Genomic DNA, 13,378 nt, shown 5'->3' with positions numbered 1-13,378 from the left:
TGCGCTCTCCATCCTTCCAGGGAGGCTTCCGTCGTCAGTTTCCTGATGTGCCGGGGTCTGAAGTCCATATCCGGCGCTAGATGCGCGCAGTTGCCCCACCACTGGATCGATTGGCGGAAAGTGTCTGAGGGAGATCTAGTCTTCGAAGCTGCCCGCCGCTTGCATCCAATCGGCATTGAGGAACTCCTGCAGTGGTGCATCCGCAACCTGCACAGACGCACGAGGTAGATTCACTAGGACATGGACTTGATGGACCTCAACCTGGCCACTTCCATGGTCAACAAGCGTACCTTGCCCAGGATGGAATTTGTCCTCTCCTCTGACAGTGAAGTCAACCGTGCCACTGTGTCGAGTCTGGCTCCTACGAACAGGGCGTCCTGCGATGGTACCAAATGAGACTTTGCAAAGTTGATCAAGAATCCCACTTCCGTCAGCAAGTGGATGGTCTTCACTGTGTGATCGACGGCGAGATCTCCTGACTTTGCTCGGATGAGACAATTATCCAAAAAGGGGTATACGCAGATCCCCTGCAGGCGCGCCGCCACTGGTGCCAGGCACTTGAAGACCCTTGGCACTGACTTCAATCAGAAGGGCAGAGCCTTGAACTGGTAGTGTTGCCCTTGGACCACGAACCGTAGGAACTTTCGATGTCCTTTTCATATGGGGATGTGGAAGTAAGCGTCCTCCAGGTCCAGCAGCGACAGGAAGTCGCCTTCCTCCAATTGTCCCAGCACATGCTGAAGGGTGACCATCCAAAACTTCTGGGACATGATGTATTTGTTGAGGCGGCGAAGGTCTAGGTGGGCCGCCGGTCTTTTTTCGGACAAGGAAGTACCGCGAGTATATTCCGGAGCCCCAGAGCCTCTTTGGGACGAGTTCTATCGTGCCTTTTTTCAGCATTGCTCGTACCTTCAGTAGCAGCTGTGGCACATGGTTTTCTTTCTGGCCACAGGTGGAAAATGGGGACACTTTCTTTGGAACTCCAGGGAGTGCCTGTTGGCCAGGGCCTCCAGCACCCAACGGTCGGTGGAGATGGACTCCCACACGCTGAGGAATTTCGCCAGCCGTCCTCCCGCCGGGGTGCTCGGGTGGGGATCCGACGTCACGGCCGGTTCAATCTCGTTTCACCGAGGCCTTGCCACCTTGGCGACGAAGTCCTCCTGTCTTGTTGCGGCCTCTGTAGGCTTCCTGCGACGAGGAGCGGGATGCCTGGCGGTACGAGGCACCGTCGCCGTATCCTTTGGAGGCACCCCGAGACTTGCCTCCGGAGGTCCGAAAGGACGGCCGCCGTTGGAGAACCCAGGGCCCGGGCCGTCTCGGAGTCCGCCTTGATGGCCTGCAGTGACTCATCCACTGCCTCGCCTAACAGGTTGTTCCCGTCGAAGGGCATGTCCAGTACCCTGGTCTGCACATCCTGATGGAAATCAGTGGCCTTGAGCTAATCGGGCCGGCAAGGGCAAACACCAGTGCCCATCTGGTGAAAGCTGGTGTCTGCAATGTCCGTGGCCACCGTGAGGGCGTGGTCCGACGCCACCTCACCTACCTGCAGGATTTCAAGGGCTTCTGCCCTCTTGTCATCGGAGAGGAAGTCCAGGATGGGAGCAATCTTGAACCACAGCTCCTGGTCGTAGCGAGCCGCGAATTTGAGGGCGTTGGCAGCCTTGATGGTCGTCGCTGCCGACGAGATGACCCAGTCGTCCCATGGCATCCAGCTTCTTCCCCTCGGCGTCCGGCGGGGAAGTGGAAGTTGATGCCATAGCCCCTGCCGCTTTCTTCTTGGCCGCCGCAGAGACCACCGAATCTGGGGACGACTGTGCCCTGAGGCACATCGGAGCGGAGTCCGAGACCCGGTACTTCTCGTACCGGTCCCTCTTCGCAGGACAGGTTCTTCAGAAAGGACAGTTCTTCGTCCCAGATGTCGTCCAGTAGGGGGACCGAGAGGACGGTCTGCCTCTTGGCCTCCCGTCATTGGTAGAGGAACCCTTCCTTCTTTTGCTCTTCGGGGCATAGCTGGAAAAGCTCTGATGCCCTGGCGATCATGGGGTGAAAGGAGCCAATTCCGTCGGGAGGGGAGGTCCAGGCAGGGGGTGATGGGAGATCCATCCAGTTGTCAACGCCGTCGTCCGTCCCCCGTCACCGCCCCGTCTCGTCTCTCGGATGAGGGGATGGGGTGAGGGCTGGAAGGGAGGTGGCGGATGGCCTCGCCTCCGCTTGTACAGTGGGCTCACCGGCAGTCCAGGCGCCGCTGGATCGTGCGCTGGTGTTAAGGGCAATCTCGTCCTTATCTCCGTGCACAGTCTGCAAAGCTATCAAGATTGCTCCTGAATTGTCTTGTGGCATCATTAGTGGGAGCGAAGGCTCGGGCGGGGGTTCCTCCGCTCTCGACGGTCCGCGGTTCCTAGTCGGCCCCCTACGTCCACCTCGTCGGGATATCTCCCATAGGCTCTGGCCTCCTCGAACTTCTTGTCCGGGATCTTTTTGATGCCAGCCAGCTCATTCTTGGAGGTGGTAACCATGTCAGTTAGGGCTACCGTGCCCCCCCCTCCCTTCTTTCTCATCCCGGGGTTTCATTGGGTTCCTCGATAGGCTGGAAAGATGTTTCCCTCCTGGGTGGCAGGGAAAGTCTAGAGCCGGAGGTCGTCTCCGCAGGCTTCGCCAGGGCCCCCACGACTCCTTCAATCGAGGCCATCGCTGGGTGAATCAGGGCCTTCACGACCTTGGGCACATCTGAGCCCTTCTCCTTAGTGGGAGGGTTACCGCCTCGCCCCCCCCCCCCCTCGGCTTTCTCCGTCTGCATCGACCGGGGCTTCTCCCGTAGCTTTCCCAGGTTCTCAGACTTCCTTTTCACCGAGCCAGAGCGTTGGCTCGTGGATGATGGTGTTGGTGACATTGCGCCCTGCTTGGCAGCCAAGAAGCCCGAACCAACGGCACTCTCGGTGCTCGCGGACTCTCAGTGCTTAGCCTTTTGTTGGGCCCTCGTCGCTGGAGCGCCCTCAAAGGTCTTAGAAGAAAGCTTGGATTTCTTTTTCTTCTCACCTGCTGCTGGGCTCTTTGCCTCCAGCCAGTTGGTTTGTCGAGTACGACGATCCTTCATTGTCCGGATGGACATGTTCTTACAGAACGCACAGTCCTTCTCCACGTGCAATTTTGTCGTCAAGGCAGAAGAGGCACCGGGAGTGCTCATCTTCCTTGCAGATGTTCTGTAATCCACATCCTGGGCAGTTCCTTAACAGTTTTGATCCAGTAGGTGTCGAATCTCCCTTGTCCTGGGCCATGACCGAAACAGGGTAGGCCTCAAAAGTCTTCCGGAATCCTCCAAGAAGTGTAATTTGACGAAAATCTACCCATGAGGGGCGTATAAAAATTCCGAAACGGATCCCCGTTGATCGGAAGAAGAATCGGTGGAGCTTGAGGCTCAAATTGACCGAAAAAATAAGAGTAAAACTCTTTGAAAAACGCAATACGCAGTAAAAGCTCGAGAGCTACAACACGAGGACTCCCAACACTTGAACTTGCGGTAAAAATCTGAAGATGGCTGCCAGAAGAGGGGCTTAGGTAGAGGGCAGTCATTGGCTGGGGGCAGTATGACCCAGAGACCAGTGATTGGTTATTAGTAGAAAGACAGTTCAGAAACGAAACAAACTGATTTTTTCTTTACTGAGGATTCCCAGCCTGACGACCGGGAATATTCATGAGCATGTGAACCCATGCTGGAAAATTAGGTATTCTACCTACCTTCAATTTCCCCTTACATTCTTTCGAGGCCTTTCCAGTTATCGACTAGCACTTGGAGCAGTCCGAGGTCTTCTAGTCTACCCCGAGGCACCACAAACATACGATGGGGAAGCCGTCAAAATAGGTCAAAAACATTTAACAAAATAATAAAGTGACTGAATCAAACCAGTCTACAAGTGGAAGGTGCGCAGTCCCATGTACAGAAAATAGGACTGGCAGGCAGAGCATGGTATGGTATGGTAGATGGCACATTCATTCAGGATCTGTAAAAGGTTGCTGTGCATAAAATGTTTTGCCAAGTCCTTGTTGCCATGCATCCACTGGCATAGAGGAAAGGGAATAGGACAGAGTAGTAAAAATAGTCAATGAGTGGCGGGCGGTAGTATAAGCACTCACATTGTAGCTACGAGAAAAACGTGATGCTGCAACTGATGTAAATCACTGTGAAAAGTGTTGCTGGGTGTGTAGAAAGATCATGCTGCCTTTAGCCTATTAAGAAATACTTGATCGAGTTCATGAGGTTTTCTAAGAATCAGTTAATGAATTTAAACAGTATTTTCTTCACTTACCTATGAAGTAGTAATCTTTTACATGGCATTGGTTACCTCCTATTGTAATGACACTGATTCTATGAAAATTGCCAAATACTTCACATAGTAGGTATACAGGATTAGAACAGTCTTCAAATGTGACAAGACTGACAAAACATGTGGATTTTGGAGTCACAGGTTTTGATTTTCATCTGGACGCTCAGTAAGACATTGCAGTTCCGTTCGGGGCCAAGAAAGACCATTCAAAGCAAAATCACCCACTACGCTATTAAAGCTGTTACTTTACGACAGGCAAAATAAAGATCAACTCCTGCAATCCCACCTTCTGTTTGTCTAGAATTTTCATGGCATAGTGGTTTCCGCTTTCCTTGTGTTTTACCAACATCACCCGGCCAAAGGATCCTGTTCCTAGCGTTTTGATCCTCTCGAACTGGTCCAAATTGGCTGTGTTCTGAGAAAGGAAGAAAAGGATTCATAACACTCAGTTTCTGCAGAATAAACAGGATCTCACACTAAAGGTTTAAGGGATGCAACATATTATTTGGATACAGCAATACATGTCTATTGGATGTAAGAATAGGCTAGCAAATCCTGAATCTAGAGTTAAGACAATGCATGTGGAATCCCACACATGAAAAAAACAAGCCACTTTGTTCGGGATGTCCAGTGTTTTTAGCTAAGGTATGAAGCAAAAATATAGACAAAGAAAAAGTATAAATGAATACAGACAAGGATATGAAAAGTACAAAAACAATGACATCAATAAAGAAACCATTATAAAATACAAAGAACAAAAGCTCTGTGCAGAATGTCTATCAAGCACCTTTGTCCAAGGCCATGACATTAGCCAACAACCCCAATATAGGCTATGTTTTAGGTTTATGTTTACTGAGTTTATACAGCGCTTTACACCAAAGCGCTTTACAGAATAACAGGTACAGTAATGAATGAAGCATAATTTACAAACATGAAACAAACCAGTGGTACAGTATTTAGAACAATTTACTCAGAGGAGGGACGGGGGAAGGAAGGAGGGGAAGGGGACCCCGGGTGACCACCTACGCACTAAGATGGTTGAAGTATCCAATTTAGGGTCATCGGGAGGAAGGGAAGGGAAGGGGGCAGGAGTATGAGGGGGGAGAGAGGTAGGGAAGGATAGTCGTGGGGGGCAGTAGAGAAGGGCTTTCAGAAAGATGGGTAGGTAGGGGTGGAGCGGATAGAGAGGGGTAGGGAGTTCCAGTGGAGGGGGGCCAAGAGTTGGAAGGAGCGGAAGCACGAGGAGGCACAAGGGGCTAGGGTTACAGCGAGAAGGTGGAGATCAGCTGAGCGGAGAGAGCGGGAGGGAGAGTAAAATGAGGAGGGAGGAAGAGGAATAGGAATTTCAATTGTGAGAGGAAGGGTAGCCAGATGAGTTGAGAGTGAGGTAGAAATAGAGTCTCGAGGGCCAAGAAGAGACAGTGCGGATAGATGAGTGGTAGATGGATTTTAGAGGAGTCAGTGAGAGACAGGGAGTGCAAAGAGAAGAGATGAGCAGTAGGAGAGACAGGAGAAAATAAGGGAGGAGATTAGGAGTTTAGGTGAAAGGTGAGGGAGGAGCGGATCTTACAGATGTTGAAGAGGTGGTGCTGATAGGCCCGAGAGGTTAGGGAGATGTGGTTGGAGAAGGATAGAGAGGAGTCAATATGGAGGCCAAGGGTGCGGGCGTGGGTCGAGATGGGGAGATTGGAAGGGGGAAAGTGGATGAAGGGAGGAGGGGAGAAGGTGAGTGTTGGGAGGGAAGAAAAGCACTTCAGTGTTGTCAGTGTTGAGGGAAAGAAAATGGGATGACATCCAATTTTTTATGGTCGTAAGGCAGAAGAGTGTGGTGGTGGTCAGAGGTGAAAGAAGAGAAGGAGAGAAAGAGTTGGGTATTGTCCGCGTAGAAGTGGTGGGAGATGCCGAAAGAAGAGATGACTGGGGCAAGAAGGGAGGTATAGAGAGAAAAGGAAAGGTCAGAGTCCAGAGCCCTGGGGAATGCCATGGTTCAGGGAGAAGTTGGAGGAGGTACGGCCGCCCCAGGAGACAGTAAAGGATCGGTTGGAGAGGTAATAGGAGAGCCAGGAGAGGAAATAGCCTTTCAAGCCAAAGGAGGACAGAGTGCTAAGAATTAAGGGTTGATCTACGGTGTCAAAGGCTGCTGAGAGGTCAATCGGGATGAGAATTGAAGATTGCTTATCGTAGCAAGCGGTGGGGAGAATTGAGTACATAGGTGAGAGCAGTCTCAGTGGAGTGGTTAGGGCGGAAACCAGATTAAGAGGTGGGGAGGAAGGAGTGATAGGAGTTGAGAGTAGGCTAGGCGCTCAAGGAGCTTTGAGAGGAAGGGGAGAAGGGAGATTGGTCTGAAGTTGGAGGCAAGAAGAGGGCTAGCAGAGGGTTTCTTCAGGATAGGGATGATGGCAGCGTGTTTGAAGGCTGAAAGGAAAGGTAGCAGAGGAGAGAGATGTTAAAGAAGGTGGTTAGGTAGGGGATGAGTAGAGGGTAGACTTTGGGGATAGGATCAAAGGGGGCAGCGGTAGGAGGCGTTTTGGACAGGAGACGGGAGACGCAGTCTGGGGCGATAGAGAAGGTGGACATGTTAGCAGGGGTGGAAGAGGACGAGGGAAGGAGAGGAGAGGATGTTTTGGCGGAGAGAGAACATTGGAGAAGTTGGCAAAGTCAGAGGGAGAGAGGGGAGAATTTGGGGAAGGGTCAAGTGTAGGCGGGCAAAGAAGGCGAGAGAGGGTCTGGAAGATACGGCGGGATGAGAAACTTGTAAGTGGAGGTGATTAGAGAAGTAGGAGCGCTTGGCAGATGTGAGGCAAGAGCCAGAGAGTGATAAGAGAAGAGGATTGGTTGGTCAAGGAAGGGGTTTTGAGCCAGCGTTGTTCGAGGCAACGGAGGAAGCGACACATGAATAGAAGGTGAGAGGAGAGCCAGGGCTGGGAGGGTTTGCGAGATGGTGAGAAGGAAGTAAGAGGAGAGAGTTAGTCAAGACAGGAGGATATAGAGGAGGACAGTGTGGAGAGGGCGTCATCGGCCGAGAGGGATGAGAAGTCAGGGACGGAGAACAGGAGTCGAGGAGGAGAGAAGGGTTGAAGTTGCAGAGATCACAACGAGAGAAGGGAGAGTAGGGGGAGGACAATGAGGAGAGGGGAGGAGTAAGGGAGAAGGAGAGTAAAGCGTGGTCGGAGAGATAGTTGGGAAGAGACGATACGGGGGAGGAAGAGTGAGATGAGAGAAAGATGAGATTGAGAGAGGAGCCAGAGGAGTGGGTGGATGGGGTTGGCAGGGAAGAGAGGAGGTAGGAGTCAAGTAAGGAGAGAAGAGGGGAAGAATAAGATTATGTTGAGAGAGGGGTTAAAATCGCTGAGGACAGAGAGAGGAGTAGGGGAGGGAGAAATGAGAGTGAAGATGGTCCAGGTCTTCATAGAAGGAAGAGAGGGGGGCCGGCTTGTCTGTAAATGTTTAAGAAGGATATTGCCTGAGGGAAGGTGAAGGTTTTGAAGAGAAATTCAAAGGAGGAGAAGGTAGGGAGAGATAAGGAAGGGGATGAGGAAAGACATTTAGGGTGAAAAATGAGTCCGACGCCGCCTCCGTGACCTGAGGGTCATGGGACATAAAAGAAGGAGGAAGAAGGGGTGGAGAGAGATGCAGGAACAGTGGAATTGAAAGGGGGGAATCCAAGTCTCTGATGCAGAGGAAGTGAAGGTTGAGTCGGAAGAACAGATCAAGGGGCGCAGTGGCTTTGTTGCAGATGGATCGGGCGTTCCAGAGGGCAATGTTGATGAGACTGGAGGGATTGGCAGTGGGGAGGTGGATAAGATTAGATCGAGAAGGGATTGTGTGAGGGGGAGGGATGGGCAGGGGGGTGGGGGGTGAGAGTGGGGATGACATGAGGATGAGCGGAAGGTGAAGGAAGAGGAGGGGGGAGGAAGATGGAGGGAGGCCAACAGAGTGAAAGGAAGGTAGAGTGCATGACAGGAAGGGGATGCGAGTAAGTGCTGGTAGTCACACAGCAGAGTGCCCACAATTGGTGTAGGTGTCAGGAGCCTTTGCAGGTTCAGTGGAGGGGAGAGGGAGGGTAAGAGGGCTGGGGAGAGGGAGGTTTTAGAGAAGAATGGGGAGTCACGGCAGTAGAGTGGGGGTCTAGGCAGTGGAGTGAAGGTTGGAGCAGCAGAGTGTCCGAGGGTGAGATGGTGAGGGAGGAAGGATGCTTTGGAGATCAGCTGAAAGCAGACAGCCAGACAGGTTGACAGTCACAGGTGGTCTGTAGTATGGAGGGCGAAATGAAGTGCCAGCAGTGTGGCTACAGTCCGTTGCAGCAGGGCGCAGGCAGGCTGGGTCAATCGGTGGACAGCGACAGTTCTGGATTGAGCGGGGGCAGTGTTAGCAAGGTGGAGGAGGGAGGACGTGGTAGAGGGTCACTCGGTTGACTCTGTTCTAGGGCGGCAGGCCGGGGCAGCAGGATGTAGGAGGGAGACAGCTCCTGGTGGAGATTAGGAGGTGATGGCAGGCGCTGGAGGCACAGTGGTAGGCGCAGCCGCGGCAGAGGGGCTCATTGTAGTCGCCCTTACCAGGGCAGTCCTGAGCATAGGGGGGGCAGTTACCAGGGCGGTCCGGAGCAAAGAGGAAAGTCCGGAGTAGAGAGGAGGGGCCGCAGAGGCGGCCTCATCAGGGGCCCGGCGCCTCTGTTAGTTCGGCGTCGGTGTAGCTCCACAGAACCACTCTGAAGGTGGGCGGTACGCAGGGCAGCAAGAAGTTGGGGGTAGGAACGGCTCGTGAATGTGGTTAGGTGGTGAAGGAAGGCACAGTAGGCGTGGCCGTGGCTGACAGGCTCGCAGTAGCCATCGATCCCAGGGCAGAGAGGAGGAGAGTGTGTATGAACACACCATATAGATGCAGCCAATGCAGGCTAGAGGGTGAGTGCCCGAAGATGTGGAGCGTGGGTGCAGGTCGCAATGGATGTCAGGAGCAGGTGGGGCCGGGAGGCCCAAGCCAGTCCACTGAGGGTACAAGCTGTCAGATTTTAATGGCGGTGCGGGCTCTAGGAGGCAGGGCCAGCGAGGAGTCCATCACTGCAGTGAGGTTTGATCTGGTGCTGTCCTGGAGATTGTTTGGTCCGGTTCTGACCTGGAGAATGTTTGGTCCGGTGTTGACCTGGAGAAGGGCCCCCTGGAGATGTGGAGTACGCACTACAATGCAGGCACGAGAAGGCGGGTGCCAGCAAGGGGCCAGTCACCGCAGCATGGGTGAACTCACTGCAGAGAAGGCACAGGAACGCGGGAGCCTGTTAGGATCGATCGCCACAGAACAGGAGTTCACTGCTGTGTGGGAACAGGGAGGTGGGTGCCTGTGAGGGGCCAGTCACCAGAAGCAATACCCCAATAACTGCTTACATAGTTGTCAAAAACCAACCAATCACAGTTGGAGCCAGAAAAGTTATTTTTCAGTGTATTACAATCACATCTCAATGTAGGGTAGAGAACAGGAAAATTAAAAAGAATACAAGCATCAACACCCCCTACCCAGGACCAACACCGTCGGTACTTGGAGAGCTATTCAGCTCAGAAAACCTGGGCATGGTGGAAGTGAGTGAACATGTGTTTCTCAACCAGTTTGTATTCTACATGAGCTTGTAAATCAGACTAGATTTGAACGGTGCATTCAAAAGGTGCCTCTCAAAAGCAACATGTGGGAATGTTTCCCACATGCTCTACGCTACATTGGAAGGTAACTGCATATTATTTGCTTCTGTTGTAGAAATAAAAGAGATGAGAAAAAAAAATAGGAGAGATGCTGCAAGCTTACTCTAAACATGGGCTCATAAAAGGAGACACAGAGGTGCACATGTTCTTCTCATATGGGATTGGGGTGGTAGTTAATGGTCTCCTCACCAGTGAAAACAATTGTGTGGCCTCTATAAATTGCTTTATCACAGTTTATTATGATAAAAGAAGTTTGAATAGGACAGAAAAAGGTGACAAGAAAACGTACTGAGGTATAAAGAAGCCCTGGACAAGTTGGATGTAAAAGAATGCAATAGCATTGTCTTGCAACAAATACAGATCCTGGTTTCGACCCACATGACAAACAAAATCTTCTCCATATGAAGACAATCTGGAAAGATGTTTTGCTTACCAAAGTATGCACAAGCAATCTAGAGGCAGATCCCGGTGGCCAATGTGACAGAGCCACACTGTTTGGCTTATTGCACCAAACTCAATGACATGCTATTTTGACAGAAACCAGTGCATAAGCAAATACTGCAGAAATCAGAGCAATCCCACAGACAAATGGCCATTCAGTAGATGGGAAATGAGGACCAAACAGTGTACACAGAGGATGAGGTGGGAGGGGGCGAGGATATGATGTACTGGAAATGAACAAGTTACTTCTTCCAGTCGAAAGAACGTTACAAGGTATGTTCCTCCGACGTACTCCTCATCTTTGATAATACGTTTCCAGCTTGCTGGCCTCGGAAGTTTTTTCTGTAGAGGGCGCTGCGCGTCGACGTCCGCCGAGTCGATGTCCCTCGACGGCCACCGTATCGGCGCCGACGCCACCATGCCCATAAATAGCCACGTGCGGCGTCTGTTGCTCAGTTCCGTTTTGTAGCATAAGAAAAGTCATGCCTGAATTGGTTATTGACCTTGAAGGAGCGTAAGCTGCAACCACAAGGGAAGTATTACTGCGGGGATGGATGGGAGGGGCGATAAGGAATACGTCGGAGGAACATCCCTTCGAAAGAACGTTACAAGGTAAAAAGTAACTTGTTCTTCGAAGGGATTGTGTCCTCCGACATATTCTTTATCTTTGATAGACTCCCATAGCAGTGGCATGCAATTGGAGGTGGGAGTAAGAATGTTATGTATCCCTTTAGGGATGGACCGAATGTAATACGGCCTTGCCAAATCTGGTCTCTTGAATAGTGGAGGAATCAAGATTGTAAAGTTTTGTGAATGTATGTGCGGACGACCATGTGGCAGCAGCACATATATCTCTGACCGGTACCCCTCTTTGGAGAGACGAAGAGGCTGTGATACCCCTGGTTGAATGAGCCCTAAGATTTTGGGGTGGTTCTTTCCCTGCAAGTTTGTAACATTCCAGAATGGCCAAAATAATCCACCTGGAAATGGTTTGTTTTGTTATGGGTAGTCCCAACTTGTGACCCGAGTATCCTACAAACAGTTGGTCTGCTTGCCTGATCCTAGCCATTCTGCTGATGTAAAAGCTGAGAGCTCACCTTGGGTCCAGCCTATGTAGCCTTTCTTCCTCTTTCCCCGGATGGGGAGGAGGGTAGAACGAAGGTAAGGTAATTTTCTGAGTAATATGAAATTCAGAAACCACCTTTGGGAGGAAATTAGGCTTCACCTGTAGGACAACTTTGTCCTTGTGGAAAATTGTATGTGGGGGTTTACAGGAGAGAACTTGTAGCTCGCTCACCCTCCTAGCAGATGTTAGTGCTACCAATAAGACAGTTTTAAGCGTGAGAAATCTCAGCGAACAAGAGTGAAGTGGTTCGAATGGAGTGCCCATTAGGAAGTTTAAGACTAAATTTAAGTCCCATAAGGGAACTTGGAATGGTTTTGGAGGATAAACATTAGTTAATCCCTTGAGAAATTGTATCACTAGAGGTAGTTAGAAATAGGATGGTTCCTCCGAATGCGCTTGAAGATTGAAAGCACTGCGAGATAGCCTTATACAGTGCCAACTGTAAGGCCTGAGTTTGCCAAGTAGAGCAGAAAGGATAACACTGTTGGTGTACCACATGAAAAAGGGTCGATATTCCCTGCTCTACACCAGCTGCAAAATTTGTTCCAACGGCAGCGGTATAAAGACTATGTTGCTGGCCGTCTGGCCGAAAGCAACACATCCATGATGTCATCAGGGAGATCCCAATCCTTGTACCTCACCCTTTCAGAAGCCAAGCGTGACGGTTGAGGGTTCTGATGTCTGGATGGAGAACCTGACCTCCCTTCTGCGAGAGAAGATTCTCTTTGAGTGGAAGACGGATTGGAGGGCAGATGGACATATCTAGAAGGTCTGGGTACCACGTTCTCCTGGCCCAGTCCGGGGCAATTAGGATCATGGTTTTCCGGAACCTTCTCAACCTCCTGATCATTTGAGGAATAACAGGGACTGGTGGAAACGCGTAGAGGAGTGGCAACTCCCAGTCCACTACGAACGCATCTCCTAGAGCTCCTCTCGGGGGAAATTCCCTTGAACAGAACAGATCACACTTCTTGTTGGTGCTTGTGGCGAACAGATCCACCTGAGGGGTTCCCCAAAGGGCGAAGATCTCTTGAAGCACTTCCTGAGCTAGCTCCCACTCGTCCGCTGTCAAGTTCTTCTCTCCGGCTAGGTGGACGGCCGATAGAGAAATTCCTTCTCTAATTGGCCAAAACCAGAGCTGCATTGCCTCTCTGCACAGTGGCAGTGACCCTACGCCTCCTCTTTTGTTGAGGTAGTGCTTGGCCACCATGTTGTCCGTCATTATCAGGACATTTCTCCCCTGTACTGATGGCAGGAAAGCTTTCAGCGCTAGTCTGATCGCTCTCAGCTCCAATAGGTTGATGTGTAGTCTGGACTCCGATGGAGACCAATGACCGCTGATGGTCAAGTTGTTGGCATGAGCTCCCCACCACGTGAGTGAGGCGTCGGTGACTACTGTTATCTCCGGCCATGGTTGCCAAAACAGTTCTCCTTTCAAGATGTTCTCTGGATAGGCCCACCATTGAAGGTCGCTGGGCTACTTTGTCCGGAATCCGGAGGAGATCTGTCATTCTCCCTGAGAATTGCGACCACCAAGTTCTCAGTGCCCACTGAAGAGATCTCCTTCTCAGGCGACCCTCTGGCACAAGGAAGATGCAGGATGCCATGAGGCCTAGCAACCTCAAAAAGTCGAAGGCTGGGAGACGTTGGGCATTTTGAAAATTTGTTGACCATCTGCAGAATATCTTGAGCCCTCACCTCTGCTGGCGAGGCTTTTCCCAGGGAAGTGTCCAGGACCACTCCAATGAACTGGAGTCTCTGTGAATTCTTTAAATTGAGGGAGAAGCCCAGTTTGTGAAGGA

General features: G+C 51.3%; 1 protein-coding gene across 3 annotated transcripts in view; it reads right to left on the bottom strand.

The window, feature by feature from the left end:
* Positions 1-13,378, bottom strand: part of PRKACA (protein kinase cAMP-activated catalytic subunit alpha) — a 1,211,861-nt gene that overhangs the window by 634,238 nt on the left and 564,245 nt on the right. For all 3 annotated transcript variants that reach the window (XM_069603980.1, XM_069603981.1, XM_069603979.1), the window contains one exon: positions 4,609-4,737. In XM_069603980.1, coding sequence (XP_069460081.1) covers positions 4,609-4,737 — 129 coding nt within the window. The remainder of the gene's footprint in view (positions 1-4,608; positions 4,738-13,378) is intronic.

Source organism: Ambystoma mexicanum, chromosome 3q (genome assembly GCF_040938575.1).
Source record: "Ambystoma mexicanum isolate Mex_15411 chromosome 3q, UKY_AmexF1_1, whole genome shotgun sequence".
Lineage (NCBI taxonomy): Eukaryota > Metazoa > Chordata > Amphibia > Caudata > Ambystomatidae > Ambystoma > Ambystoma mexicanum.
Note: the sequence above shows the minus strand (reverse complement) of the source record. Positions and strands in the feature narration are given on the sequence as shown.